Genomic DNA, 26,848 nt, shown 5'->3' with positions numbered 1-26,848 from the left:
TTACTTTAATCGTAAGATTACTGGTGTAGAAAATACAAAAGTTGCTGGGATTGAAGTCAAAGAGCTAAAAATCATTAAATCACCAGACAGCAGTGAGGAGATCTACGATCACTTACGTTCACTTAATTCTCTTGATTTGTTTACCTGAATGGCATCATTCACATTACACACATTACTCTTGTCTATCGCTGATCTGGAAAACATGGACCAAGGCAGTTTTAAAGTCATGGACAGCCACACTAAAGCTGCTGAAATGTGACCCTGAACAAGTTTACTTTTCATCCGACGAGAATTTGTTTTACTCCCTTTGCTGCCAATTAAAAAAAGCTGTATGCTCTTCCCCCAAAAACGAAAACGCACTCCGACGTGCCACCATATACAAATAAAATTGAGTCACACCATGAGTCATCAGAGATACACAGACTTTAAGGAGGTTCCTATAATCCTACAAGAATAGGTGAGACATTGAATTTGTTCAAAACAACTCCCGAAAAGTTTTCTTTGTTTTCTACTTCAGGTATCAGAAACTGTTGGTTTTCACAACATTAATGTAATGCATAACGCATCCACACCACCACCACTCCAGCTGTTTGTTAATGAATTTTCTTGTCAAGAAGTATCATGGATTTAATAGACTGATGATGTAAACAATCTGCAGAGTTAAGAAAATGTTCAAACAAAGGATAAAAGGAAAAGAAAAAAAAAGAAGTAACAATTAGTATGAATATGGAGGGTCAGGAAGACAATTCGTTTTTCCTTTTAATTTGAGATATTTTGATTAAAAAGGAGAACAGCCAAGTCATAAAAATGCACATTTTATAAACAGAATTTTGAAGTTTGGGGAATTGTAATGGAGGTCATCTAAAAGGTTTAGAAAGCTGTAAAGCAGTTACGGCAAAAATAAGGTGCCATCAACAACAATTTATTTTAATGTGGAAATGGTATGAAGTCCACAAAAAAAATAACAATGTGGTGTGAGACAAAGCATTTGTAGTGAGGGGAGGTGGAGGGGTGCGGTTCCAAGTAAAATCTGAACAAATTAATAATTAAATAGCAACCGTAAGACCGAGCTCTGCAAAAATAACATCCATTGCTAAGAAGTTTGTGTCAGTGCTTTAATTAAATTGATTGGCTTCTCCTTTCAGAGGGAAATGTGCAACTTTTCTGCTCTGTAAGGGGTCTCATTCATTACACAGAGTCACACTTAAAAACCATACTGCGTTTTTTTTTTTCTTCTGTTAACTGATTAAAATGTCAGGCACACTAAAGTACATAAATCACCTCAGAGGAGACCTTTCTGGTCTTTGAAGGGGCAGTTTTGCGTCCCCGGCCGTGCCGCTGTCCCCTCGCAGATGCGCTCTTGAATGGCAGACGGCCTTGGAGGTCCTCCCGGAGAGAAAATGTCCCCAGATGTTCACAATAACCACACGCCCAGAGTACGCCCCACCCTCAGCTGGCCTCTGAAGTGATGTCTGTTTTGTTGCTCTGCCAGCAGACAACTGCCGGTATTAACAGCGCACTTCAGCATCTGAGTGCTCCTCTCCACCAAAGGGTCCCCAATCATTCATTACACATTTGACTCAGAACCAATGTCGGTAAACATGCAGTCGGCCTTGGACACGGAGTGATGAAGTGACGTCGATCGGTTTTATATTGACAGCACTGGTTTCCACAGACAACCAGTCATCCAGGTACACGAGCGTCGCTCTACAATGAATTACATCCATTAACAGTTACATTGAGAAAAATCGCAACACACACAGACCAAAATGACATCAAATTTACAATTATTGTACAACCATTAAAGAATACCAGTAGTAAATGTACCAAACCTTCATCATAAGGGCAACTAGATTATCTTGGCAGAAACGAACAAGGGCTGCACAGTAGTGTGGTGTTTAGCACAAGTTGAGTTCTGGGTTGCATCCTTCCTGCATGGAGTTTGCATGTTCTCCCCGAGTGTGCATAGGTTTGTCTGGTGGGTGCATTCTACTCTTTATTCAAATGACTGCCACATGCACTGGAGGCTACAGCAGCTAATTGGGGAAAAAAGGGTGTGTAAAAAATGAATACGAACAGCACCAACCTTCTTCCTGCGTGGATTCTAAACCATTTACTGCAATTGGTGCAAAACAGACAAGCATCAGTAAGAATGATGTGGGACTTAACACAAGCTCAATGAAGTAAAATCAAATATGCGGTTATTCTTTTGATTGTTGTAAATATTTCAGGAAAAAAAAGTCCTCGAAATGGTGTACAACCATAAAGAAAAACTGATTTCTATGTTTTAGGTCCCACCAAAATAATTTTTTTTGCTGGTTGATGCAGATTCCAATATTATGGAATAAAAAATTCAGATAACCAATATATCAGCCTATTCAATTCTTTAGTGGTGGGGGGATGCGTTAACGTAAATACGTCAATTAGTAAAAACCTGCGTCGAAGAGTCACATCAAAGATGGCGACGTCCGGTCAATGCGGCAGCAGCAATAAAAGCATGGACGGAAAAAGAGGCGATTCGACAAACGGTCTTCCAAGTCTGTAAACTGTTCCAATTTCCAAACTGCTCCAACTTCAAGTCTTACAACATTCACTGGTAATTTGAATAAATTACCAGTGAATGTTGTAAGACTTGAAGCACCAAAGTCTCAACTTTTCACTCTGCGATGGAGCGTCCTCTACTGGATACGTAACACAAGGACATACGAAAAACACCAAATTCCCTGAATTTTATTTGTTCAAAAAGTGTCAATCAACCAAATTTTGGCCGATTACCAATTATTCTCTCATGGCCAGTTATCAGCCTATAGTAATTTTTTTTCCTGACACAACGCCAAATATAGACTTGAGAGGCAGGAAGGTGAGATCCATGTTCTCAGCATCAAAAGCTGCAGCTTCAGAGTCCTTCATCAAGTAGTCTGTAACTCAGACGGTCTCAGCTTGTATTGTTTTGAAGTCCTGAACAAACTGACAAATTAATCCAAAGAGCTCCTGAGAGTCTTGATCCACAGGTTCTCCAAATTTGACCTGGACAAAACAAAACAAAACAAACAAACAAACAAAAACCATCAATTACTTAGAAATGATGAAATGATAAACTTTAAAATGACAGCAATTAAACTTTGATTAGAACTTTGAGCTTTTAGAAATTCTTTTGCAAATTAACAGCTGCCTCGATTGTGGTTAGTGAACTGGCTCCCGGGTTGTGAACGTTCTCTGTAACAATGGTCCTCTGATGTAATTAACTCATATACTGCCTCTGCATGCAACCCAGTCCTTGAGTGTACTTATAGCATGTACTGCCAAATTAATACTGGTACCTCAGTGGGTGAGGGTCACTGCCACGGAAATGTTGGTAATTCTTCAGTCCAACTTTATCAGAAAGGGTCACAGTGGTTAAGAGTTCTAATTGGCTGATCACATGCTGCTGACTGCACAGACACACACTATGCTACTGACTCTCTTTGGCTATTCTCTTCACACTGCACTATGCTTTATGAATTTAACTTTGTCGTGTGTCTTTAATCTGTATATGTTATTATTGCCAAACGAATAGTATGCATGATAAATCTTATAACATGCACATCAAACACTTGCATTTTATGTCCTTACCTTTTCAGGACATTTTATTGATTTAGATTAATTTCCTGTGGATTACGGTAACTTGAAACTCAGTTTTTCACCACTTCTTTCCAAACATCAGCACACAGACTTAAAAGGAGAGACACAGTGACATTCAATGATGCCATATGAATGTATATAGGATAGTGAGAAAAGAAAAGAAGCTTGGTGCATTAAAGAAGGTTTCCCGGCAGTCAAGACATAGAGCAGCTTCATTAGAAAATGGTCCAATGTGACTACAGATAGTTCTAACTATAAGATTCATGAAACTTATTTAAAAGGAGATAAGCACTTTTTTTTTTAATTAATAACAATATGAAATGAAAGGCTGCTTTAAAAGTAGACTAAAACAAGTGAAAATGTAAAACATGAATACTGTTCTGAAAACATCACAATCAAAAATCAAGATAAAAAACAATAAAAGGCTAAAGGATCAGTGTTGACAGTGTGCAAATGGAGATGTGGAACTCATGTGGAACGCTTCATCGTTCATAGTGCATCTAAATGCGAGCAGACTTTTATTCTTCAATTAAATAGAAATACAGATACTTGTGAAAATGTTACTCCGTCACTTAACCCCTTAATGGGCAACTGACAATAATGAGAAATGTACTCATCGTCTCACACAACTAAAAATGATACGGGAATTATGAAAATAAACGCTTCTCGTGATAACATCAACACCATAGTGTGTTGCCCTATTAACATGAATGAATCAATGAATGACTGAATGAATTTTTCTTGCATGTAAAAAAGGAGAAACATCAAAATGAGTGTGAAAATGGAATGGAATCCCACCACATTTTAAAAAGTGAGGAAAGTAAATAGACAAAGTCTTGCTTCCAAATGTTTCAGCGTTTCCCCCATAAAAATAAGAAAGAACAGATTCTGAAATCATGAGAAAAGAGGTTATTGTTTTTGCAACAGAGCCTTTTTTACAGTGTGGATAGTTTGTATATGTATATGAAATTTTAATTCAAACCAGAAAATATCTTAATTTTAAATGGGTGTTTTGCGAGTCCAATTCAGTTTCCATTGGGACATGATTTATTTTATTTTTTTATTTCCATACAGGATTATGAGCTGAACCATGTATCATATTGCATAAGCCCACTATGCTTTTGTAATTACTCTCACTAGTAGAAGTTCAAACTATTATAGTGTTGTAGTGACAATATCCACTGTTTTTTGGTAAATGAGGATTATTTAAAAATAGGATTTTAAAATAGGATGAGGATTATTTTAAAATAATCCTCATTTACCAAAAACCAGTGGATATTGTCACTACAACACTGTATATATATGTATATATAGGTATATATGGTTTCCTCAATGACCAAGTGAAGTGCCTCAGTTTGTCTCGGTCTCAAGCTGCCAATTTATAGTCACGTCCCTCAGTGTGGAGAACGTTGTGCTATGGTTTAACAAAAATGAGAAGTTCAATTGACATTGAAATCACGTTGATAATGCAGCTGCTCCAACAGATACTTTGCTTTGTATATTCACACAGTCTGTAGCTGATCAGTGGCACATACAGCTGTGGGATTATCAGGACACTGAAAGCAACCATTAATTTCAATGCAGATGTTGAACATGCCCATTATAACTGCTGTTCAGCAGACCCACTCATTCCTCCTCCGTCCCCGCATCCCGCATGTCATCATATGATGGTATACACATGCGTGCACGCACGCACGCACGCACGCACACACACACACACACAGCCGGCTGAGTGGGTTTCCCCGCAGAAAGCATATTTCTGAAAGATGTACACAGGTGTAGGAGGCTTCCAGCAGAGTTCCTTATAGAAAAAGAAAGATGTTTGCTAATAAACACCTGTTCACTCTATAAAACATTCCCTTCTTGCATTAGATGTGTAACTTAGTCGATATACTTTTCTCGTGGTATTTTGCAGGATCTGACAAGGATGCTTAATAGTACTCTTTAGCTGGACTAAAAAGGGAAAAAAAATGTCCTTTGCTTAGTTCTGAGAGATAAAATCTTCTCCACAGCTGGTGAGCTGATCAGCTTCATTGTATTTTTTTGTGCACGTTGAATATTTCCAGGGATTTTTTTTTACAAACACACAAGACGTCCAATAAAATCAATTTACAACCGCACCTGAAAAGGGATTTTGGTAGCAATAAAGGGAGTGCCTGTTTTTCGAATCAGTGTGGTTTCACTTTAATGAGTGAGGATAAGAAGGATAATGAGATTGGTTGCATACGTATCATGCTGTGGTGGTAAATGCTAATCTCCAAAATAAAATGAAAGAAAAGAAGGTCTGCTATTATACAGAAGTTCTTCTCCAAGTCCGCATTAGAAATGCATAACCGTCGTAGTGGATCCACTAATGTCAGAGGTGGAGTGTGCTGAAAATTAAAATCATAAATTAAATTTGCAAATGCAAAAGCGTTTACCTAAAAGCTGAGTAAACGTAATCATTATGATATAATGGAGTTATAAGGATGTTCACAGGTTGGCAATGGAAAAAAGAGACAGGAACAGGGAAAGTCGTAACATTTTTGGCATATCTGTCCATATCGCAGAGTTCCTTGAAGCTAATGTCTTCACATATTATTGAAAATAGTAAATTGAGTTCTCTCATAGTCCTCACAAAATGTTAGGGATATTTGGCTTTTGGGCAAAATTCATAAAGTACGTAAAAGTTAATGTAAAATTAGTGTGATTATATCATGAAAGTAGATCTACAAGTCTACTTATTGCCTGCTGAGGCATCTCCTTGAAGGGTAATTGAGGTTCTGGGGTGCAGAGTTATGAGCCTCTACGAATCAGTTGATCGCATACATTTCCCATGACTTTTTGACACGTAGGTAGGATCATGAGTTCTTAGTGGTTCTGGTGAACATCAACTTAGTTTACTAAGTTGATGGCACTAAGTTAGTTTGCAACTGAGCCGTCTCCACTGCATACTGATAAATAAAACCCAACATGTAAATGGAGTCCACTGTCAAACATGTAAAATGATTTGGAGAAATGTTTTGATGATGTAAAATGTGGGGGAATAAACACATGAAATGTGCCCACAAATGCTGCTTTGGAAATGCATATGAATCATATTTCACATGAGACAATAAAATGTATTATCGTTAATCTTCAAGGCTGAGCATTTTGCTGAGGGAAGCACGATCAAGAGCACTTTATATGCAGTCGGCAACTTCAAATTAACTTTGTGATATAATGTCTCACTGATGTATTGCATTAAATATTGTATTAATTGTGAGCATAGCGGTATCTGCCTTCAGTGTTGATGACATGCTTTTAATTCGAAAATCCATCAAATTAGGAGGAATTAGAGAGGACAAGTTACATAAAACCTCCTCTTTTAGTTAGCACTGGTTTTTAATGTTATCCTGCCTCCAGAGTAACGACACTCACAAAAAAAGAGACATTGCAAAATCAACTCACAAAACTTGCACGAGTGTCTTCTGCTATGTTTAATAGATTTGCATGTTGGTTTTGCGGAGGCGTCTTAATGAATTCTCTTCTTTCCTCCCCGGTGACAAGACGTGACTAGATATGACACCTTTTCCCCAACCTGCTGCTGTCCTGTTCTCCACCGCGGCCCAGTCAGTCTCGATCAAGTTCTCCTGCACTCCCAAAAGGGTTCATAGTGTTTTTGAGGATGTTTCTTATGCACAGCTTCAGAGCTCAGTGACACGAGGAGAGAGGGAGTTACAGAAGCAGATGGAGTAGATGCAGTTCAGTCTGTCTGTTGGTGAGCTTTGACCACTTTTGAGGGCCTCATCTACTCAATGGTTGTGCGTAAACACGTGCGGAAGCTGATTTATTAAATAGCCTATTTTAAGTGAGGGTGTCACCAGTTTGAATATGGGTTGGGCTTGAGGGATTCCTCCTAAAGGCCACCAATATTGATTTGAGGGTGACTTAAAAAGCCCCGAGGTATAAGTGTGTGTGTGGTTGTCTGTCTCTGTGTGTTTGCCCTGTGATGGGATGGCAGTAGCTATAGAAGATGGATTCATTTCATGATTACCATATTTGTCCTAATATAGGGTGGGGGTTTTTTTCTTCCCTGGATAGAGATCTGAAAAGTGGGGGTGTTTTATATTGTAGGTCTGATATTCAGCTCACATCTCATTGCCCAGCTCTGTACAATAAAAGCACGGAGGCTGGAGATCCATGCAGAAGTAGTCTGTGGACACTGGAGACTGAAGACTATATAAAACTGTATATAACCCGGAGGCATTTGATTTCAGGTGAGTGCACGTGTCCGTGTGTGACTCCAGGGTCCATATCCCCCATTGCATTCAACACAAGATCTGCTCGGCCAAAACGAAGTACGAGCCTTGTAAACATGGCAGTTGCCATATTGTCAAGGTCGTCGTCTCTCCACTTCCTTATTTTTACTTTTATGCATGAGTATATTAGATAACGGTATTTGTCACAGATGACAAGTCCAATAGACTCATTTGACTGAGTTATCTGTGAACAATTAATTCGGGGCTTTTTCTGACAAAAAAAAAAACAAAACAAAAAAAGCTTGATGGCACTGATTGAGATTCTCGTGGTGTGTAAAACCGATCACATTCACACACATTTCAGAATTAAGCACAATATTTCAGAGTCATGTGATGCATTTTCTGGTCAGTCAAGTGATGGAATTGTGAAAAATGCAGCATTCAATGTGCTCTTTGCAAATTTACAAATTATTGCTTACTATATTTATATATTTTCCTTTTTCATTTCACATTTGACATGATCAATTTATTTATCTATTTGACGTTTGATTTTTGTGTAATATTTTTCCATATTTCAATGTAAATAAATACAGTTCTATGTACAGCACAAGTTTTATGTTTAGCATACAGTTAACAGTGATATTTGCCTTGTTATCAAATATGGTGAGTTGTCAGATGAAGGAGTAAAGAAGACAAAAAGAAACCAATATCCATCCAATATCTCCAGTGGAGGATGTTTGAATAAACATGCAGGGACTTGTGTGACGTTTTACCAGTTTGGCTTGTTGATTACAAAATAAGTCCTGGCCTGAAGGAGACACTACAGCTAAAGGTCAACTTGTTAAGCTCTGAAAGGCCACGGCTCCAGAACATTCTTAATTATACTTGGAGGAGATTTATCGTAAATATAAGGATAAAGGTTTCTGTTTAAATGTTTAACATTTTGAAGAAAAAGCTTATTTGCGTTTTTTGCTGACTTTTAGATGAGACGATCAATACCAATCTGATATTTGCACAAAAACTGAAACACTGCAGCGGAGTGAGAAACATTTTCTCATCAGCATGTGAGATGTGTTTCTTCATTGCTTCATGAGTTTAAATTGGATGCAGATAATAGTTTTTGCATATATATTTTTTTTCTGCTGTAATACAAGTTTTACCAAACTGCTTTGCATTTTTCATCTACAAATCTGAGGCAAAAGTAGATGCAACACACGGAGGCTGCTCCGAATCCACATCTACTTGATTGCTGACCTAATAATGTCAATGAAAGGTGAGAAAACTGAGCTTCACTCTGTGAATACCTGGACTTGAACAACCCACTGAAGCCTTCAAGCCTCGGATGAAGTCTCACGATCAAACCTGGAGGCTGTGTGCACCGGCAGCCACACGAGAGGTGTTTCACGCTCTCAGCCGTCCATCTGACATGGAGACAGGTTTCTATTTTAACCAGAGCAGCCTCTCAGCACAAACTGCGTAATGCCTCATGTTTAATTCACACTCAACCAGAAGCACGTTGTTACACCTTCATAAACCTACATTTTTATGTCTTCACTTATGTAACTGTGTGTTACAACCTCAACACCCCTACGTGGAGTGTCTGTCTCAGTGTGCGCAGGCAGTGAACCACAGCTGCTGCTCTGCTACAGAGCCGCTCGTCCTTCACAGTTTGTGTAGGAGCCTGAGAGTAACTGCCGTCTGACAGATGTGAGGACTTATCAGTGAAGTCAACAAGGAACTTTGTCTTGCTGGAATTTCGAGCGTTTTTATTGGATCGTTTCAGTGAAAAGCTTCGGTGTTAGTGCTGAGTTAAATAAAATACTTCTGGGAAATAGCTTTGTAGCCACCACACAAACAAAATTGTGTTTAAATGTGGTGCATATATATATATAAGTTACATTTCTAAGTCACTTCTTACTTTATATCTTTGATGACACATAAATCCATTCATTTATTATTAAAATACTTTGTAATCATGATCAAATATTACAATGCAGCATACTCTTTGTGGAAGCCTGCATACTCATGTGAACGGCACACGATAGCTTGTAGAGCTCTAACATCTACCAGTCACGCCGTTGTCTATAAAGGTTTTCTGAGTGTGCGTCGTTGGACTGCACTGAAACCTAATTGTGGGCCAAGTGTAAAACAATTCCCTTCCAGGCCTAAAGCTCACACATTGTGCTATCATATCACGGTGTTCAAATATAGCAGAAAGGATAAGTGGCCTCTCTTTGATGACGGATTGTCCATAGAGATATGGGAACACAGAGAAAATAGGCATTACTTTTGTATTGATCGCTTTTTGGGGAGGACACTATAAAAAAAGACATAGCACCCGTTAAGATGTCAAAAGTAGGCTTGAGCTCTATAAACACAGTCACAGCAGGTTAGTGAGTAAAGAAAATGTTCTGCTTTATACACAGTGTGATGAAAGAATACACAAGGACCAGTGCCTCCACTAAATCTGATAATAGGTGCACAGAGGAGGTTTTCTCACTGAGAGATCAGCAAGTTATCCTCATGAGGAAAACTGTCATATAGGTCAACTGTATAAGTAGCAAAAACAATCCACATGTACGCACAGTATGACCTTCAGCGGCAACAAATACATGAGAAAGAGAGAAGCGACTGTGTGTCAACTTAAAGGACTCGGGAGAGTTTTGTTGGGAGGATGGATGAGTAGAAAGAGGTTTTTCCCTGACTGCTCCATTGAGTGCAGATTTTTCCATTTGCAGAAGATCAACCTACAGATCAAAAGTCTGCTCAGTATCTACACAATTATATTTGAAGGTGAAAATACACATTAAAATAGTAAACGCAATATATCTAGAACCCTTTAATTTCCAGATTGATGATATGATGTTGATTGTTTGAATGAGAATAACAATAATAATATATCAAATGATGGAGGTGGGGATTTTTTTAAGCTGTCTTCACATTGATGTTTACATTGGTGTGTATCTTTGGAGCTTGAGATTAGATATTTCATACTTTCTTAAGTCAATAAAGACAAAAATGTAACATTAAGTCTCACTAAAACCTAATAAAATGTGATCAGGCTGTCTGTAATGTTGGAGCTCCATATTTGAGAATACAACAAGAAAAGCTTAAATTTACACCACTAACGTCCATCCCCCCTCATTAGAAGCCTGTGCTTGTCAACTCTTATTGATAAAACAACTGTAAACATAAAGCAGAGTTTGAGTGCCTGTTGTAATGTTGCTGCTTTGCACAATAACTAAATATTCCTCATGTTAGGAGTAAACATCCTACGACACAGTATGATCAGGTTGGTCACAGTGGTCGTCTTTCTCAGGTCGTACACAATGTAAACAGCTTCAGTGCCTTTGATTTAGATCAGAGAGCAAGGTTTTCTTTAGTGTGGTCACATTTCTATGTGATGGCCTCCGAGCAGGAGAAGCCTTATAACCTGTAAATATGACTATGTTTGTATGCCTGTGACCTCTTCATTGTTATATGTGAATATGAGCCTTTATTTTCTCTCACTTGTAAATATGTTTACACGCTACAAATACAAATATTTGTTATTATAGCTATGTGCGTATGTGAAAGTACAAGTGTCTATATCTATTTGACTTCTTTGCGACCCAAAACAAATTCCTCGTATCGTAAACATACCTGAACACAGTGTGAATACTTTTGTATTTTGTGGCTCTGTGAATTGATGTTTGTTGTTTTTGTTTTCTCCATAACTCAAATCTTGTTCCTGAATTTCAGCTCAAGTGTGAAAAGTGAACATGCAGATCAATAAAAATAAACTTGCTGAAATAACTAGTCTTCTTGAAATGGTACCGACTCCACAAATGGCCAAACCATGAATGGAATTCACATCAAATTAATTTAACCTAAAAATAAACTCCAATGTAATGCAGTCAGGTCTATTTTAAAACAAATGCTTATAACTAAACAGCTCATTATGTCTCCTTGTGGGCTCATTCAGTGCTTTATGGATAACGGCTGTAACAGAAACCCGGCGGAATGCTTTAACAGTTTCTTATCTTCAATATTTTGTTGAGCATTCATTAATGCAACATCACACGCTTGGGGTCAGGATGAACCTGTCTCTCACACTTCTGGCAACATCCGACTTTCAAAACTAAAAAAGGAAGGAGCAAGTAAGCAGAACATATTTCACAGCTGCAAATCAGCTGCGCTAGCTTTTAAACGATAGCTATAAAGTGTATACGAGCTGCATTATATACTCAAGTAAGCCCTGAAGGTCACCTGCTGTGGAGAGAAAAAAAGAAAGGGGTAACCTGGTGGACTTCCTCTCTTTCAAAATATATGTGCTCTCACGGCGTGGAGGAGAGATAATATGACAAATAATTGAAGAGGGCCATCTAAACGAAACCAGGACAGGGAATCATCCATCTTTGAGGATTTACAAAAGAGATATTGAAATAATAACTCAAGGATTACCAGCATGACAGAGTAGAGTTTCTTCATCTCCTCGCACGTCTTCGTCAGAGCTGAGAGATTTGCATTGTACTTATCGATCAGCATCTGAGGAACAGAGGAATCAGGATAAACAAATCTTTTTTTAAAGGTTAATATAATGCTAATAATTACCACACAACACCTCTATATAGTTAAAGATACATCATTTAAAGTTTGAGTCTGAATGGCACCGGTGGCTTACGACTTCCAGACGGTTCAGTCGTATGACAAAACCTTTAGTGATGATTTGCAACTCCTCTGCAGAGGCGTTACATCGTGCTTTTTTTGTTTGTTTGGGGGTTTTTTTTAACTCAAGGACCGCGTATTTGGCAGCATCACTGAAAACAGTGTGTTCGGCCTCATGCAATATGTATTTTAAAGTATTCCCTGCTAGAAGGTGCGAAATATGAAGAAAACAAATGGAAATCTTTATATATAGCAACACTGTGCTTGATTTAATTTCCTAGCAAATTTCCCATTAGAGGGAAAGCAGGAGGAAAATCTGAGCAGAGCACTTGAGCTGAGACTCAAGCACTAACTCACTCAGACACACACACACACACACACACACGCACACACACAGGTTGGAAGATTCATTACAAAGTTGAATTACAAACGCTGTTTCGTCAGCACCGCAAGAAGAAACAAAAGACCGGGAACTTAACAACCTACTTGTGTTCACACAGCTTTACATTTCTGTCTCCCTTTAGTGTTTTCCTATTTGTTTGTCTGATTTATAACGTTTGACAGCAGGTCACTTCTACAGCAACATGATCGAAGCAGCTGGGAAGACTTACGACAGACTCACTTTAAATCTGCTCACAGAGAGGATTTATTTCAACACAATAAGTTTAGAATAATGTGTTTCACAATTGTATGGTTACGACACCAATTACCATCACAAAATTGGGCGATTTTAGTTAATGAGGCTTTAGTGGCTTTGTGACTGTATATAAAACGAGTCGCAGAGCTGCTGTCTCCCTTCATCACTAACGTCCTTAATTGTTACAAATTCACTGTACTCTGTACACTGTATACATATATATATATTCTTTTTTCTTTTTTTTTTTAACTGGGGGAGGAACTAACTCTGAAAGCAGCAAAAAGACTTTCTATGTATAATCAACCTTAGTATAGCCTCAATCTAAAAAATATGTAATATCAAATTATAAACAAATACCTGTCTGTTGCTGCTTGTATAACTTTATCTTCGCTGCTTTTGTGCTACTTTTCATTGGAATTAGTATTTCGTTATTTTTCCGAACTAAACTAATAAATCTACTAATAACTAACTACGGTACTAACGAATTAATAAATCACACTTTTTTAGTTGTATGGCTGGCCTTGCAACTCTTAGATCATATTACACCAGTACTTACCATCTGGTACCACTAGGTGTCAGTGTTCGACAACTGAATGTTGCTACAGTGCCAAAACAAATCACATCATTTTCTATTATGCTTTTCATATGTGACAAAGGCAATGAAAATCAAGTTAAATCTGAATCTGCAACGCAAAACAAGGAGTATCTTTCTTTATCTAAATGATGTAACATCATTTGAACTTGCTGGGGGGATTACACTGACCCACACTTATGTGTCACTGCAACGCCATAATAACACAGCTTGAGCTACTCACGCAAGACAACAATGCATTAGCTGCTCTCTTTGGTTGCTGAACTGAACATGAACGGAACTTTTCATGGCTCATTCAGCAAAAGGCACTTTAGTTGATGACATTATGCAAATCAATAATTTTCTCACAGCATGTATAAACACACAGAGTTGTGAAGGTTCTTCTCCTTCACGCTCACTTTCAAATCACTTTCCTGATGCGCGATTTTTTTTTTCTTGAGTGATGTTTGCAAAAATCTTTTAGTTGCTGCAATTATCCAATAAGGATTTGTGTTGATGCAGCGTTTGACTTGAACTCATGTGAAGACTTATACCTTTTCAGATATTCAACAATTAATGATCAGATTTTCAATATAATGTGGCATGACCTGAATTTCCGTTCCTGGATTAATGGAGGCGGGTGGATGAGAAACGCTGAATTCAATCAACACCATGTTTGCATACAAAAGTGCTCCACTGTGTTGCACCGAGATCACATGAATATAAAATAAACAAGAAGGGTTGCTGGATCACCTTCAGGTCTTTGAAGAAGTTTGGATGTGGCGCTCCGGCATTCCTCTTCTTGGATGTCTTTCTGTACTGGACAACTTTCTGCAGTTCATTTTTCAGGACTGAAGAAAAACACACATCTTGGTTACAATCCATGATATTTGAACGCTGTGGAAAATAGCTGCTTTAAATCAGATGTTGTCTCCTGTGTGCTCTGTTTGTGCTGGTGGCGATTGTTTGTAAGTCATCATATAGACAATATATTGGATTGAGACCCTATACTCCCTAGACAATGAGATCACTGTGCTTCGACAAAGTATACTGACACTGCAGCAGCAGAAAGATCGAGAAAATGTTACTATCACACTCCCTCACAAATAACTCTGTTGGCACAGAAAAGGGGAGCCAATATCACAGCAATCTCAGCAAATTGAACAGTCTTCGGACACGGTAGTAAAATGTGGCACTGTAGTAAAATGTGATCTTCTCACCATCTACTTCTGCGGTCAAACCCTTGATGGAAGCTGTCCAAAAGAGGAGGGAAAAAAAGAGCAGTGACTGAGAGAAAGTACACGTCTCACTTAATCAGAACTGTAAAGTACCACTTTTTTTTTTTTTTCTTTCATCGGTTTTGATCAAATCTTGACGAGTAAATACCTCCAGGGACAGTTTCAAATTCTGCCAAGTCTTGGGGAAAAGCTGCCAACTTCGGTTCATGCAACATGATCTGCTCCACAAGGGCGTGGAGCAAGGTGAATTTCTTGTCTGTTCCACGGAGCCGAGAGAGCTGGCGATGTGGAGAGAACGCAGGGTGAGAAAAGGGCGCGGCCTCTCAAAACCCAGAGTCTCCAGGCACTAAAGACTCAACAACGCAAGAAAGAACACACACATGGATATTGTTCTGATATGACCGCATGCTACTGCACAGATATCTACATCATCTTTACAAAGCACAGTCGACATTGTGTAGATTCTGTTTGCTGTCGTACGTCCTTCCACATTTTACTATTGATACTCTTTTGTTATTTAGCCTTGCTGGAGTTGACTTGTTCAGCTATAACCTTCAGATGGGTCATCCACTTTTCATACTATAGCCTCTTATTGTCCTCACGCTTTCTTTGACATAAAGCAGAATTTACAGTTGAATTGATGACAGAAAGCCCTTCACCTGGTAATGTTTTTGCTATATGCACTAAAATATACCTGATCTCAAAAGTTTGTCTTTGTGGATGCACATCCTTTAACACCAAGTGAAGCAAAAGTTACTGAAATAAATGATTGGGATTTGGAGACAATATTAAGGGTGTAGCTACTCTGGCTCAGGAAGATCACCTCATGACAAAAGACAAAAACAAATACTAAAAAAAAGACAGCAGAAGTGAGAGAGCAGATTAATTATTATGATACGCACATGACAACATGTAATATAGTCATTTGGTTCACATATTTATCTTCCTCAACCAAAATCGGCAGTCAGTCGCGTTGCGGCTTTTATATTTGAGCTTTTGTATTTGAGTTGTGGCTATTTTTAATTTGAGATATGGCTTTTGTATTGCATTTGTCCCTTATTAGTTTAATGACTGTCATTGTTACGTAATAGCTGTTATATTTGACTTGTGGCTCTGGTATTTCAGTATTTGCCTCGAGGTATGCACTAAAATTTGAGTTGTGGCTTTTGTATTTGAACTGTAGCTCTTATACCTTTTCTAATTTGGAGTGTGCCTTTTGTTTTTATTTTTTGTTGCAGCTTTTACATTTGAGTTGTGTCTTTTTTTAATTTCAGTAGAATTTTTTTGACTTTTGTCATGACCTTTTTATGTTGAGCAATCTATTGTTTTAATATTGAAGCTCCTTTACTTGTGTTGCAACTTTTGCTTTAATGCTTTGTCTTATTTTGGGGGATTCAGTGTTTTATATTCAAGGTTTAGCTTTTGTCTTTGTGTTGTTTATGCATCATGGTAGACCTTCTGACCATGCTCACATGAGAACTAGAATTTGTTATTGAAGGTACAGAATCACTGCATTTAACCACCAAGACCCAGTTTTCTCGCTGTTTGTATTGGGATTACTGATACAAAACCTGATCCCCTCTACTCTGTCATTGTGCACATACATTTCATACATCAATGTTGACATGAGTAGTTTTTTTAGTGTATTATTAGGCACTATTTTGAAGAGGTTCAAACATCTGCTTCTCCAGATTTCTCATGAAGACACGGATGAAGCAGGCAGTATTACCTAAATACTTTATAAGTTGTGTTGAGTTGAGTGGATTTAGTAAAAGATGTTTAACCAAAATGTACCACACTTTTCACGGCCTCTTCCCTTTCGTCGAGGACATTATGCAAATGAATGATTTCCTCACAGGATGAACACAAACATGCAGTTGTGAAGGTGTCTTCTCTCCTCGATACATTTTCAAATCTCGGCAGCAGAAAACACAATCTTTTGCACCGCATTACATTTCTGACTTTCAGAAATCCGCTTTGGATGTTGTCATTTACATCTTTAACGTTCACAAATACACGACTTGGGTGGAAAATGTGCACACTTCAGTGCCTTTACTCCATCATTGATCTGTTTGGAAGTATTTTCTGAGTTTCATATCGATTTGAAGCAACTGTATTTTATTATATATTGTACTGATTTAGAGAAAATACGCTTTACAACACATATATATTTAAACAATCTTAAATTTTAAAATCAAAAACCTAATAAGCGGCTTCCTAACTATGCATGACTGCTTTCACTTCATAGCTTATTTGAGTCCAATAATCTAAAACTTAAGCTAATTGAATGAAAGTTTCATCCATCGTCTCTTATTGAGATTGTTGTTGAGTCTTGATTTCGGGTTTAGTGGACCCGCATTTGATTTCCAGATGTGGTAGGAAAACATTCAGAGTAAAAACAAGGCAAGTTTAAATGCAAAGCATAATAACTTTGTGGTGCTAATCGTTTGGAGAAAAGAGTGCCTCACATCACATACAATAGCGACACAAAAATGGGAAAACATTTTGGATGAACATGATGCAGTTTTTGTTGAAGCAGTCAGCCATTAGTTTGAGTAAAGTCCGTCTCAAGCAGCAACAGTTTACTTTTCTCAATCAGACTCAGAAACACCTCAGAAGGGAACGCAAGGCCTCAGTTTCATTAAAAGGAGCAGACTTTTGATTTTCCCGTGACTGCAGCACTGCCCCTCAAACCCTCCCAGTAGAGAGAATTGCACACAGAAGAGCACTTCAAACTAAATGCAGGAGAATATGGAAAAGACTGTCTAAAATCTATACTTAGTTGAGCTGTGGCGACCTTCGAGGAATAGTTTGAGAGTTTTTCCAGAGGTAGACAGGAGGAAGTATAATTCATAACAAACTGTTTGGCGTGTTGCATTCAGGATTAACTGGAAAGTGTGAGTTGTGTGGTTGCAATGCCTTGTTTTATCCAAACGTACAATCTATAACTGTGAATTAGTTGCATCCTTACAGAGAGGCAATGTTGCCATTTCTCTCCGACTTACCAAAGCAGCCAGACTGTTGCTATTAGAAAACCTCCTCAGCCTGCTTGTGTTTCAAGGGAATCTTCCATTATTTTTTCAATTGACTTTATAGATTTTCATTAAAAATCTCACATACATTCTGTACTTTCAGATCATGTTTAAAGAAGAAAATGAAAAGAAAGACAGAATTTCTTAAGCAGGTTGTGACGTAGCACTAAGATATACAGTGATGTATTTACCAGCCACATATAGTATTGATTTTCTTGTTCAATCTTGGCAGGATATTTCCCAAAGTGTCGAGCCGTTCTTTTATAAGGCAGAAAACAGGCTCAGACATTGTTGCTCCATAAAAAGATCCACTAACTGAGTGACTGGACTTGGAGATTCTTCACTTCTAAGACACTGAGAACCCCCCTGAGACTACTTTTTGTGCAAAGTTTCATTTCCTCTCTGAAGCCTGGCAGTGACACAGCCACAAAACTGTCAGAGCGACGGTGTCAGAGACCTGGGTGAACCTGAGCGGCCAGAGAAAACTGAAAGACGCACAGAAGCTCTGCTGTGTATGTCAATGAGTAGTCTTATTAGCCCGGCGCCGCAACTCAATCAAAGGTCAGGCAACAGTGGCAGACTCGTACTTTAGGTAAGGAGGAGAGGCGGAATCCCTTGGCCTTTTCTTTTCCGGCGTTCTCGTTGAGGTAATTGCCAATGGCGAGGAGGTACTCCAGCACGGAAACAAATGACCCGCAGTCGTACAGCTGTGTGCACATTCTGATCTTCTGGTTAATCAGCTGGAAGACAAAACACCGGGGCACAGAGCAAAGTCATTTCATTCAGTAATCCAAGCGCATACAGGCTCCTAAATTCATTTCTCCACAGAACAACTTTGTGGAATGTAAGTGGAATAAAAGACAACAATGGAACTTGGTCAGAGAGCCTCTCCATTTGTTCACAATGAAACACATTTCACAATTCTAAATTACAACACCTGTTCACCTCTTAACAATATTAATCAGGACCCGATTGTTTGGTACGATCGTGCATTGGTGTGCAGCTGTGTCAAATTCTAATTTCCTTTCTTGTCCAAATTACTGAAAATCATTACTTGATCAAAGTTACTTGTTTATATGTAAAAACCCTTGCTCACTTTAAACTATCTGACTCAGTTGGACTTGTGTTTGTTGTGTTATTGTAGTGTTGCTGTGGCATTTAGATGAGCCGTCAGCACTGTGTGGATCAGGTGTCCAACCTGTGCCCTTGGGTCCATTTTTAATTTCCCTACAGGAAATTAAGAAAGTATTCAAGTTAAAACACAGACAAACCTTAATGTTACTTATAGTTTGATATATTTGATAGTATTGTGGGGAGAATCTAGTGAACTCAGGACACATGAGATGCTACTCCACCAGTAAACATAAGTTTAGAGAAACAGCAACACTTATCACAGCAGACAACAGTTTGTACATTGCCAAGCAGGAAATCTCCAAATGAAAAACTCGGCAAAGAAATGTTAAAATATCATTTCTATTATATGCATTTCATGTGTAGCAAATAAAATGCTACATATGACTCAACTTTATTAGACTAGATTTTACTTTTATTTTGACACTGCAAATGTGATGTTGACAGCTGGATAAACTTGTTGATTTTGGCCCAATGACTATATGTTAGCAAATCCTGCTTCACAAATATCAGTGTCCTCAAAGCCGACTTTGGTTCTATTTTGTAACCGTCTGTTTTACATTAATGAAAAGGTTTGACTTGTGCAGTTAAACTCTTCCTTGAAAAGAAAAAATACCCACCTTGAAATGTGATATTTATTGGAAACAAGCAGCAAAGTCTTCTGAGATGTGTTTTAAAAATTGATCCACATATGTCACTACGCAGGTATGGCAGCCTGCAGATGTTGGTGTGAAAGCCACAGCAGGGTTAGATATTTTTGTTCTGACAGCCACAAGGGGCACAACGATACGCTGAACTCAAACAGGGAAAATCAACACCAGAAATCTTGTGTTTTCACACAAGAGAAAACACCTCAGTGATGAGGATTTAGTCATTGTTTTCCCCACCTGCAACAAAGATCGGGATACAGTTGGGTTCCCGAACTTTTCCAACTATCAATCTTACACACCGACCACCGAAGTGGATGAGAGAGTCTTCAATGGGGCGAGGGGAGAAAAGCAACAAACCCACAGCTCTGGAATTCACAACAGCTTCATAATGCCTCGTATTCACATCACTTTCTTTCATTCTCTCAAACCTTAAAGATTTGAGCATTTGGTCTGGTTACATAAACTCTTCACAGGGAACTCACGGAAGTATTTAGAAATCGATCAGTTCAGCACTCAGGAGTATTGTGGACTTTTTACATTCTGTCATATAAAAAAATGCAACTGGTATTTATATGTAGTCAAAATTAGTTAGAAGGTGTAAAACTGAACAGAATGACAGTGTATTTCACAAGTTAAGAGCATACAAAGTCTTTAAACAGGTTAAAGTTCTCACTGATGTGTTTCATCACATCACCACATCCTGCCTTTGCTTGTAGGAAAAAAAATCCTCTGCCATTATTGAAACTATTACAAATGATCTCACAGCAATTGAATTCAGTCAACTGGACTTGGTTTTATGTCTTCGAGGACATTTCACCCCTTGTCCAAGTGGCTTCATCAGTTCATGCTGTTGACTAGTCTTGAGATGCCTCCTACCAAAACAAATGAGAACATGCACATTTTACAAGTGTTGCTTTGCCTCTTGCTTGTGAGCACCTCATAGATTAAGGTGTTGCTGAGGAAACTGACAATTTACGACTTTAATCTTTAAAAAGATGTGAAGTCACTTTACTAGTTACTTGAAATAAAAAAAGCAAGGTTAATGACTTGGCAAAGTAACTCTTATAATCCTGCTTTATATCTGTCAGGTTGATGACTGATTCATTCATTAAATTCATTTCCTATCATGACAAAATTCAGACCTATTTCTTGCAATCTAACATATATGCAGGATCTTATTGAATCAAGTACATTGGCGAAGGTTAGTTATTTCAAATACTCATCTGGATACATTAAACTCAAATAAACAAAGAGTTTAGTGACCCTTCACCCCTTCACCCTTCAACTTTTGGAACTACCGTATTCCTTCATATTTCTTTGGAATAACAGCCTGTGAATAAACAGTGACAATACGACACGAGTTACACTTGACATGAAATAAGAAGCTTGGATCAGGCTTTAGAGGATTTATGAAAATCATCACAGCTTCTGGTTTACAATTCGTCTACTCAATGCAGCTGTGTTTCAGTGACGACTCATTGGTTTAAAGCACGAGATTTAATAATAACAAAAACAGAAATGTACATCGTCAATGAAATTATGATATGGTATTTTTTTTAAGAGCAAATTACACATTAAATTGTCAGTTTTTAATAGTTTTCAGCTCTGAATTCAAAAATTGGATGTGCATTTGGTCTGTTTCACACTTTAAAGCCGATTTTGTGATATATAAATGACCTAGAAAAGCATTTTTTTCCCCCAGAAATATCTGCCGAGTTTGCATATTGTCCCTGTGGATTTTGTTTTGTTTTCTGGATGCTACCATCTTCTTGTGATTCTAAATTGTGAGTGTGTGTGTTGCCTTGTTTCCCCGTGAGGTGTCTTTACCCATTGTTGGCTGGGAGTGTCTCCAGCTGTGAAACTGACCTGGATGAAGTGACACAGAAGATGAGGAACTTGGGTTTGAATCCCAGTTGCAGAAGGCGGAGCATCAACCTTAATAAAGGCCACCAAAATGCAATGATGTACAATAACTCCATGTAAATGTTTGAATTGCTACTGCTTCTCCAGAAGGCATCAGTTACTATTATAAAAGTGAACCTGTCTACAGCACCACTGGTTTCACTTTTTTGCTTTGGACTTTGCTTAGTATATTTGGAAATGGTTGCACGCAGAGCACAAAAAAAACCCTATTAAAAGTAAAGTACAGGGGAAAAACTATCATCCTGGCAGAAACACACCAACAAGCACAACACAGATGAGAAGCGTCCCCCTGGCGGCGACTTCTCCATTTCCTCTCCTCGAGCCCTGTCTGTCAGCTGGCAGGTAAACCCTTATTGTTCAGGCCTTGAGACGCCTGTTGTGTCAGAGGATTGAAGGATTTAGAGTATGCCGCGACTGAGAATCCGATTTTTGAACGCATTGTTCTATGAGAGACTGAAGTTTGGATTGCAGCTTACTTTTTGTCACCTCATACCTGCATGCAAATACCAAAGTTTTGATTGACTGACCTTTTTTTTTTTTTTTAATAAATCCAAGGCTGTAGAAGGGAAACATCGCAAAGAGAGAAAACAACCTCAGAGTAAATTGAAACTTAATGAAATTGCTAATCTTTCTTGTCGAGTCATCTTGCAGCGAACAATATGTTTGTCTCTGTTTGTTAGACTAAGAAAAATTACAGTCACAGTCAATAGATTACAGTGCCATCAGTCTCAGCCGTTGTTTCTCTTTATTCTCAGACTGTCAGCAGACAGGAGATTAGGACTGAAGCACTGATGCTGAAAGGAACAGAAGGTTGAGAGAATGGCAATAAAAAGAAAAAAAAATATAAAGCGAGGAATAAAAACGACCAGAGAAGCTGGGAGGTATTCTTGTCTGACTGCAATATCTTCACACCCTGCAGACCCAATGCCAATAAACAGCAATCCTCTGTTAACGATCAGTCTGACTAATAACGAACCGGCCAGGTCTGTATATTCATCCTGCATAAGTCAAAATATCTGGGTGTTTGAGTAATGGGATGACTCAAAAACAAAACATGCTGTTCGTTTTTCTGATAACATCTGGATTCAAAAGAAGGAAAAAAAAGGATTTATGAAATTATGAAATCTCTTTTTCTTGTAATGGGAACAAAAGTTGCAGACCACATATAAAGACCTACTGCACAGTTTAATGTGAAATCCTGAAATCCTGAAATCCTGTGTGCATCACATAAGCTGATAGCAAAGTAGGTTTGGTCGGTACAATTTGACTCAAATTGTTACTTTGAGGTCGACATGTTTACAGGTGAGATAAATGCTTGTCAAAACCAATACTTTCATATGACTGATATTTGAACTGTTCAGCTCAACTTTACATTAAACACCAGGACCTAAAACTTTACCTTTTGATGGACATGAAGCCCTCATGTGTCCCCACCCCCACCAACCCATCCCTAAAGATGGCCCCTGTGGTTGTACCTGGATCCATTTAGGAGTCTGTCTCAGAACAAAGTCTAGAAGTTTGCAGAAACAAATGAAAACTTGGCAATTTCTTTCCTTTGTTAAAACTCCAAAATGGATTTTCATTGTTATTTCATGGAGATTCTTAGGAATGTTTAACGCCACCCACATAAAAATGGAACTTGATTTGATTAAGATCCCTCTTTTCTTCTCCATCAAATAAACGGAAGTGTCTTAAAGTGCCTCTCAATCCTTTTCTGTTTTCAAGACTCTCAGCCATCAAGCAAATAGAATAGAAACTACTTAACGCACCACTTCAAACAAGAAAGTCAAACTGGAAAGGGAAAAAGCTTTCACATAATAATCTCAGTTTGTCCATAGATGTTCCTTCGATGAGTATTAACATTTGCATTGCAGAATACATTTGCATGCTCATGTTTGATCGTCCACTGTCGAGGCTGCAGGTTTTATCCTTTTCCAGCTCGTTGAAGTCGGGCAGGAGTTTAAAAACAGCTCGACGCCTGATTCGACCTTTGATTTCACTCGGCGGGCGAACAGGTAAACTCACAGGCTGCAGGTCGTTCATGCTGATCGGAAGCTCTCTCAGAGTCAACAGCAGGTCGAGTTGTGCGCTCAGGTAGGGGATGTTGCACATCTGTAGGAGAGGAGAGACGTCAGGGCTAATGAGCTGCGTACATACAGAAGAGAGCACAATTATCACATCATCACGCAACCTATTTCCATGTGATTATTCAGAAGGCTGTGGTTGCTGCTGCTCGGGCCAGGCTGCAGGGAGACACAGTCACTGCTGCTTGTTCGCCGACTCCACTTCTTTGGCAAGATTACCGCAGGGTGAAAGTGGAGCGCTGCGGGCCTGTCGGCAGGGTGATTTAACAGAGAAACTGAAGGCCTGACACTTTAAAACGATTGGCTGAGCTGCCTAGTCGACCTTTGTGTGTGCGCTAACCTCTAATAAATCACTCCACATTGTCAGAACGTCTCGCTCGTGCTCAGGTACCGTGTCCCAAAAGTCAAAGGGCAATTTTTTTTCTGACAGATAGTTAAGGGAACAATATTAGGATTGGTGTTTAAAATCAACAGCGTGTTATCATTTCATTCCTCCCTTTCTTTCTCTCCCTCCTTCTACTTGCCCAGAATGTGTCATCCTCCACACACTCAAGCGCCACTCGGCTCGTCACATCTCCTGACACATTTTAAATTTCTAATCTGAGGTGAACAATCATGCTGGCTTCACGCCAAGGTAAGACCATTTTAATTTAATCTTCCTGGGCTAAAATGTGTTCAAACATTTGTCACTGTTTTAAGGTAATCACACGACTGGCTTTTCCTCGGTTGCACAGATCTCAGAATCATAAACACAAAATTCTCATCTCTGCAGATTTTGATAGGAAAGGCGGAACAAGCTGAAGGATGTCTGGATGTCTGTCTTGGCACAGCGCTGGATTCGATTTTACACTCCCGAGTCTGATCAGCTTTCAAACATAGGGCTTTAAAACAAACACACGCTCATGCAGGATTTCTAGGGAAGGAAAAGGCAAGACAATTGCAGCCGAGCATCAACTAGGAAAGAAAGAGTTGGATTTGATTCATCTGAAGAGAAATGTCAGAGCCCTGACATTAATTTATTGATATTTTTTGTTTACTAGCATAAAATGCCTTTTATTGATGAGGGTATTACGTCCACAAATGTTCAGGGAGCAAAGTTGGTATTCAAAACGGTTAGCTGGATAAAGAGATTTCTGAATGTCAACAGTGATGAAAACGAGAGTTTGACTCTGCTGCAACTCCAGCTGCTTTATGAGGCGTCATTTAGGCACACAGCAAGAAAATATCGACTGGATGCTGTTATAATTGTTGGCAATTTCTTTCCCAGGGCAAAGCTAATTATCACTCTAGGTACAATCACAGAACTGGCACACTTATGTCTGGCCTATGTCAACTCAGAACCATGATGCCATGAAAATATGACAAACAATATAAGTTTGTTCAACTTAATTTGTAATTACCTTTCAAACATGCTTCAGCTGCAATACATTTACAAGGAAAAGGGAGTAAATAAAAGATAACTGTAAATAATGAAGCGGTACAAGTATGTCCCTGCTAAGCAATATGATCATAATTCAAATTCAACAAACCTCTGATGCACATAGAACATCACATCATGTGTTTTGTTGATACACCATCGCTGATGTTGCAACAAAATGACAAAATATATGTGAAGAGTTGTGTATGTTTCCTGTAAGTCAAAGTCCACATCAGTGGGGCTTCTCAGCCAGATGGATCTTTATGGGTGAACTGAACTCCTATGCCACATTTTATTTGTCCTCATTTTGCATTTGCATGTTCATTTTGTGAAATCTGTCTAGATCCTGCAATGTTCGTTAAAGACAACATTTGTCGCTTTGCGAGTACCTAAAATTATTTCCGTTATTTTTCAGTAAACCTCTCACATCTAATAAAATCACAAATGCACATGCTGCAATTTTGGACAAAAATCATTGTAATATTAAGAAAATGTGATTGCAATAAAGAAATTATACATTCCCTCATCTTCTATACCCACTTAATCAAACAGGGAAGGTCGTGTACGCTCAGGACAGGCCTCCAGTCCATCACAAACTCCTGGAGAGGCTATTTCTAAGTTTCACTTACATTTCCTCAAGCAAATCATGAACTCATGCTATGGCAATCCGCATCAGTATATTCTGAAACAAGGCTGTCAGCTGCAGGTTGCTAGTTTGTAATTCTATGACGGGTATGCCATCCAATAACTGCATGCCCGCAGGTACAATACGCCTGCCTGTCCGCCTACTTTCTGTGCACATGGACTCATTTCTATTGTTTGGAGTCAGGAGCCAAAGTATAGCATTGTAAAAGCCAGTAGACCTGGAGAAAGGATGTTTAGTTAACATGTTGGACTTTACTGATATTTTCAACATGATAAAACATAAACATATATTAATTAATTAATTGCTACACCCAAATGGAGGTCGGATTAAGTAAAAGTTCAAGCATGAATCAACTGAAAAACAACAGAGACAAATGAATGGCGATGTAGTGAACCTTCTTGGTTTATTGTAAAAGAAAATGTGGTGTTTTTTTCTCCATTGTGAATAAGACATGAAATACTGTACTTCCTCCAGTTCTCCCTGAAGTGATGTTGCAAACTATAATTGTGCAGCGGATAGATATGTTCTGTACTTTTTTTGAAAGGGTGGGATACTCTCAAGACCAAAAGTGTGTGTCCGTCAGCACATCGGGTTAAGTCTTCACCTTGAGTGCTGGTGATCTGAGTTTGAATCCCGGCTGCAGCAGGAAGGACATAAAACCAGATGTAAAAACTATTCAAATGTATGGTACAAGTTGCAATGACTTTGTATGGGCTTAACTGTGAAAGAGAATAGACACTATTACTACTACTTTTAAACAGCCTTGAATACTTAGATTTTCTAGTTTGAATGGATCTGCAAACAACATTCTGATTGTAGAGTGGTACTTGGTTAAATCTGACTCATTCAGACCTTAACAGAGATTGAATGTTTGTAATTCCGATCATCAATTGATTACTGACTCTTCACTTCTGTGATGAGCAACAGGCTGAGTGTCTGGTCAGTGAAGCCAAGTGGTAGATACCAAGCAGGGGAAAGCTATGAAAAGATTCCAGTGTTTGCCTCTGAAATGCTGTCAAAAATCTACATTC

At 38.6% G+C, this 26,848-nt stretch overlaps 1 protein-coding gene across 1 annotated transcript in view; it reads right to left on the bottom strand.

The window, feature by feature from the left end:
* Nucleotides 1-2,925: 2,925 nt before the first annotated feature.
* The window catches only part of LOC308130479 (uncharacterized protein), a gene marked incomplete at its 3' end in the record, with an annotated part of 50,764 nt that continues 26,841 nt past the window's right edge, over nucleotides 2,926-26,848 (bottom strand). The window contains exons 11-17 of the mRNA XM_080496882.1: nucleotides 23,696-23,782; nucleotides 18,554-18,706; nucleotides 15,083-15,212; nucleotides 14,917-14,949; nucleotides 14,450-14,547; nucleotides 12,285-12,368; nucleotides 2,926-3,027 (exon numbers count right to left, since the gene is read on the bottom strand). Of these exons, the coding sequence (XP_080353008.1) occupies nucleotides 2,926-3,027; nucleotides 12,285-12,368; nucleotides 14,450-14,547; nucleotides 14,917-14,949; nucleotides 15,083-15,212; nucleotides 18,554-18,706; nucleotides 23,696-23,782 (687 nt within the window). The remainder of the gene's footprint in view (nucleotides 3,028-12,284; nucleotides 12,369-14,449; nucleotides 14,548-14,916; nucleotides 14,950-15,082; nucleotides 15,213-18,553; nucleotides 18,707-23,695; nucleotides 23,783-26,848) is intronic.

This window comes from Blennius ocellaris (genome assembly GCF_963422515.1).
Source record: "Blennius ocellaris genome assembly, chromosome: 5".
NCBI classification, from domain to species: Eukaryota; Metazoa; Chordata; class Actinopteri; order Blenniiformes; family Blenniidae; genus Blennius; species Blennius ocellaris.
Note: the sequence above shows the minus strand (reverse complement) of the source record. Positions and strands in the feature narration are given on the sequence as shown.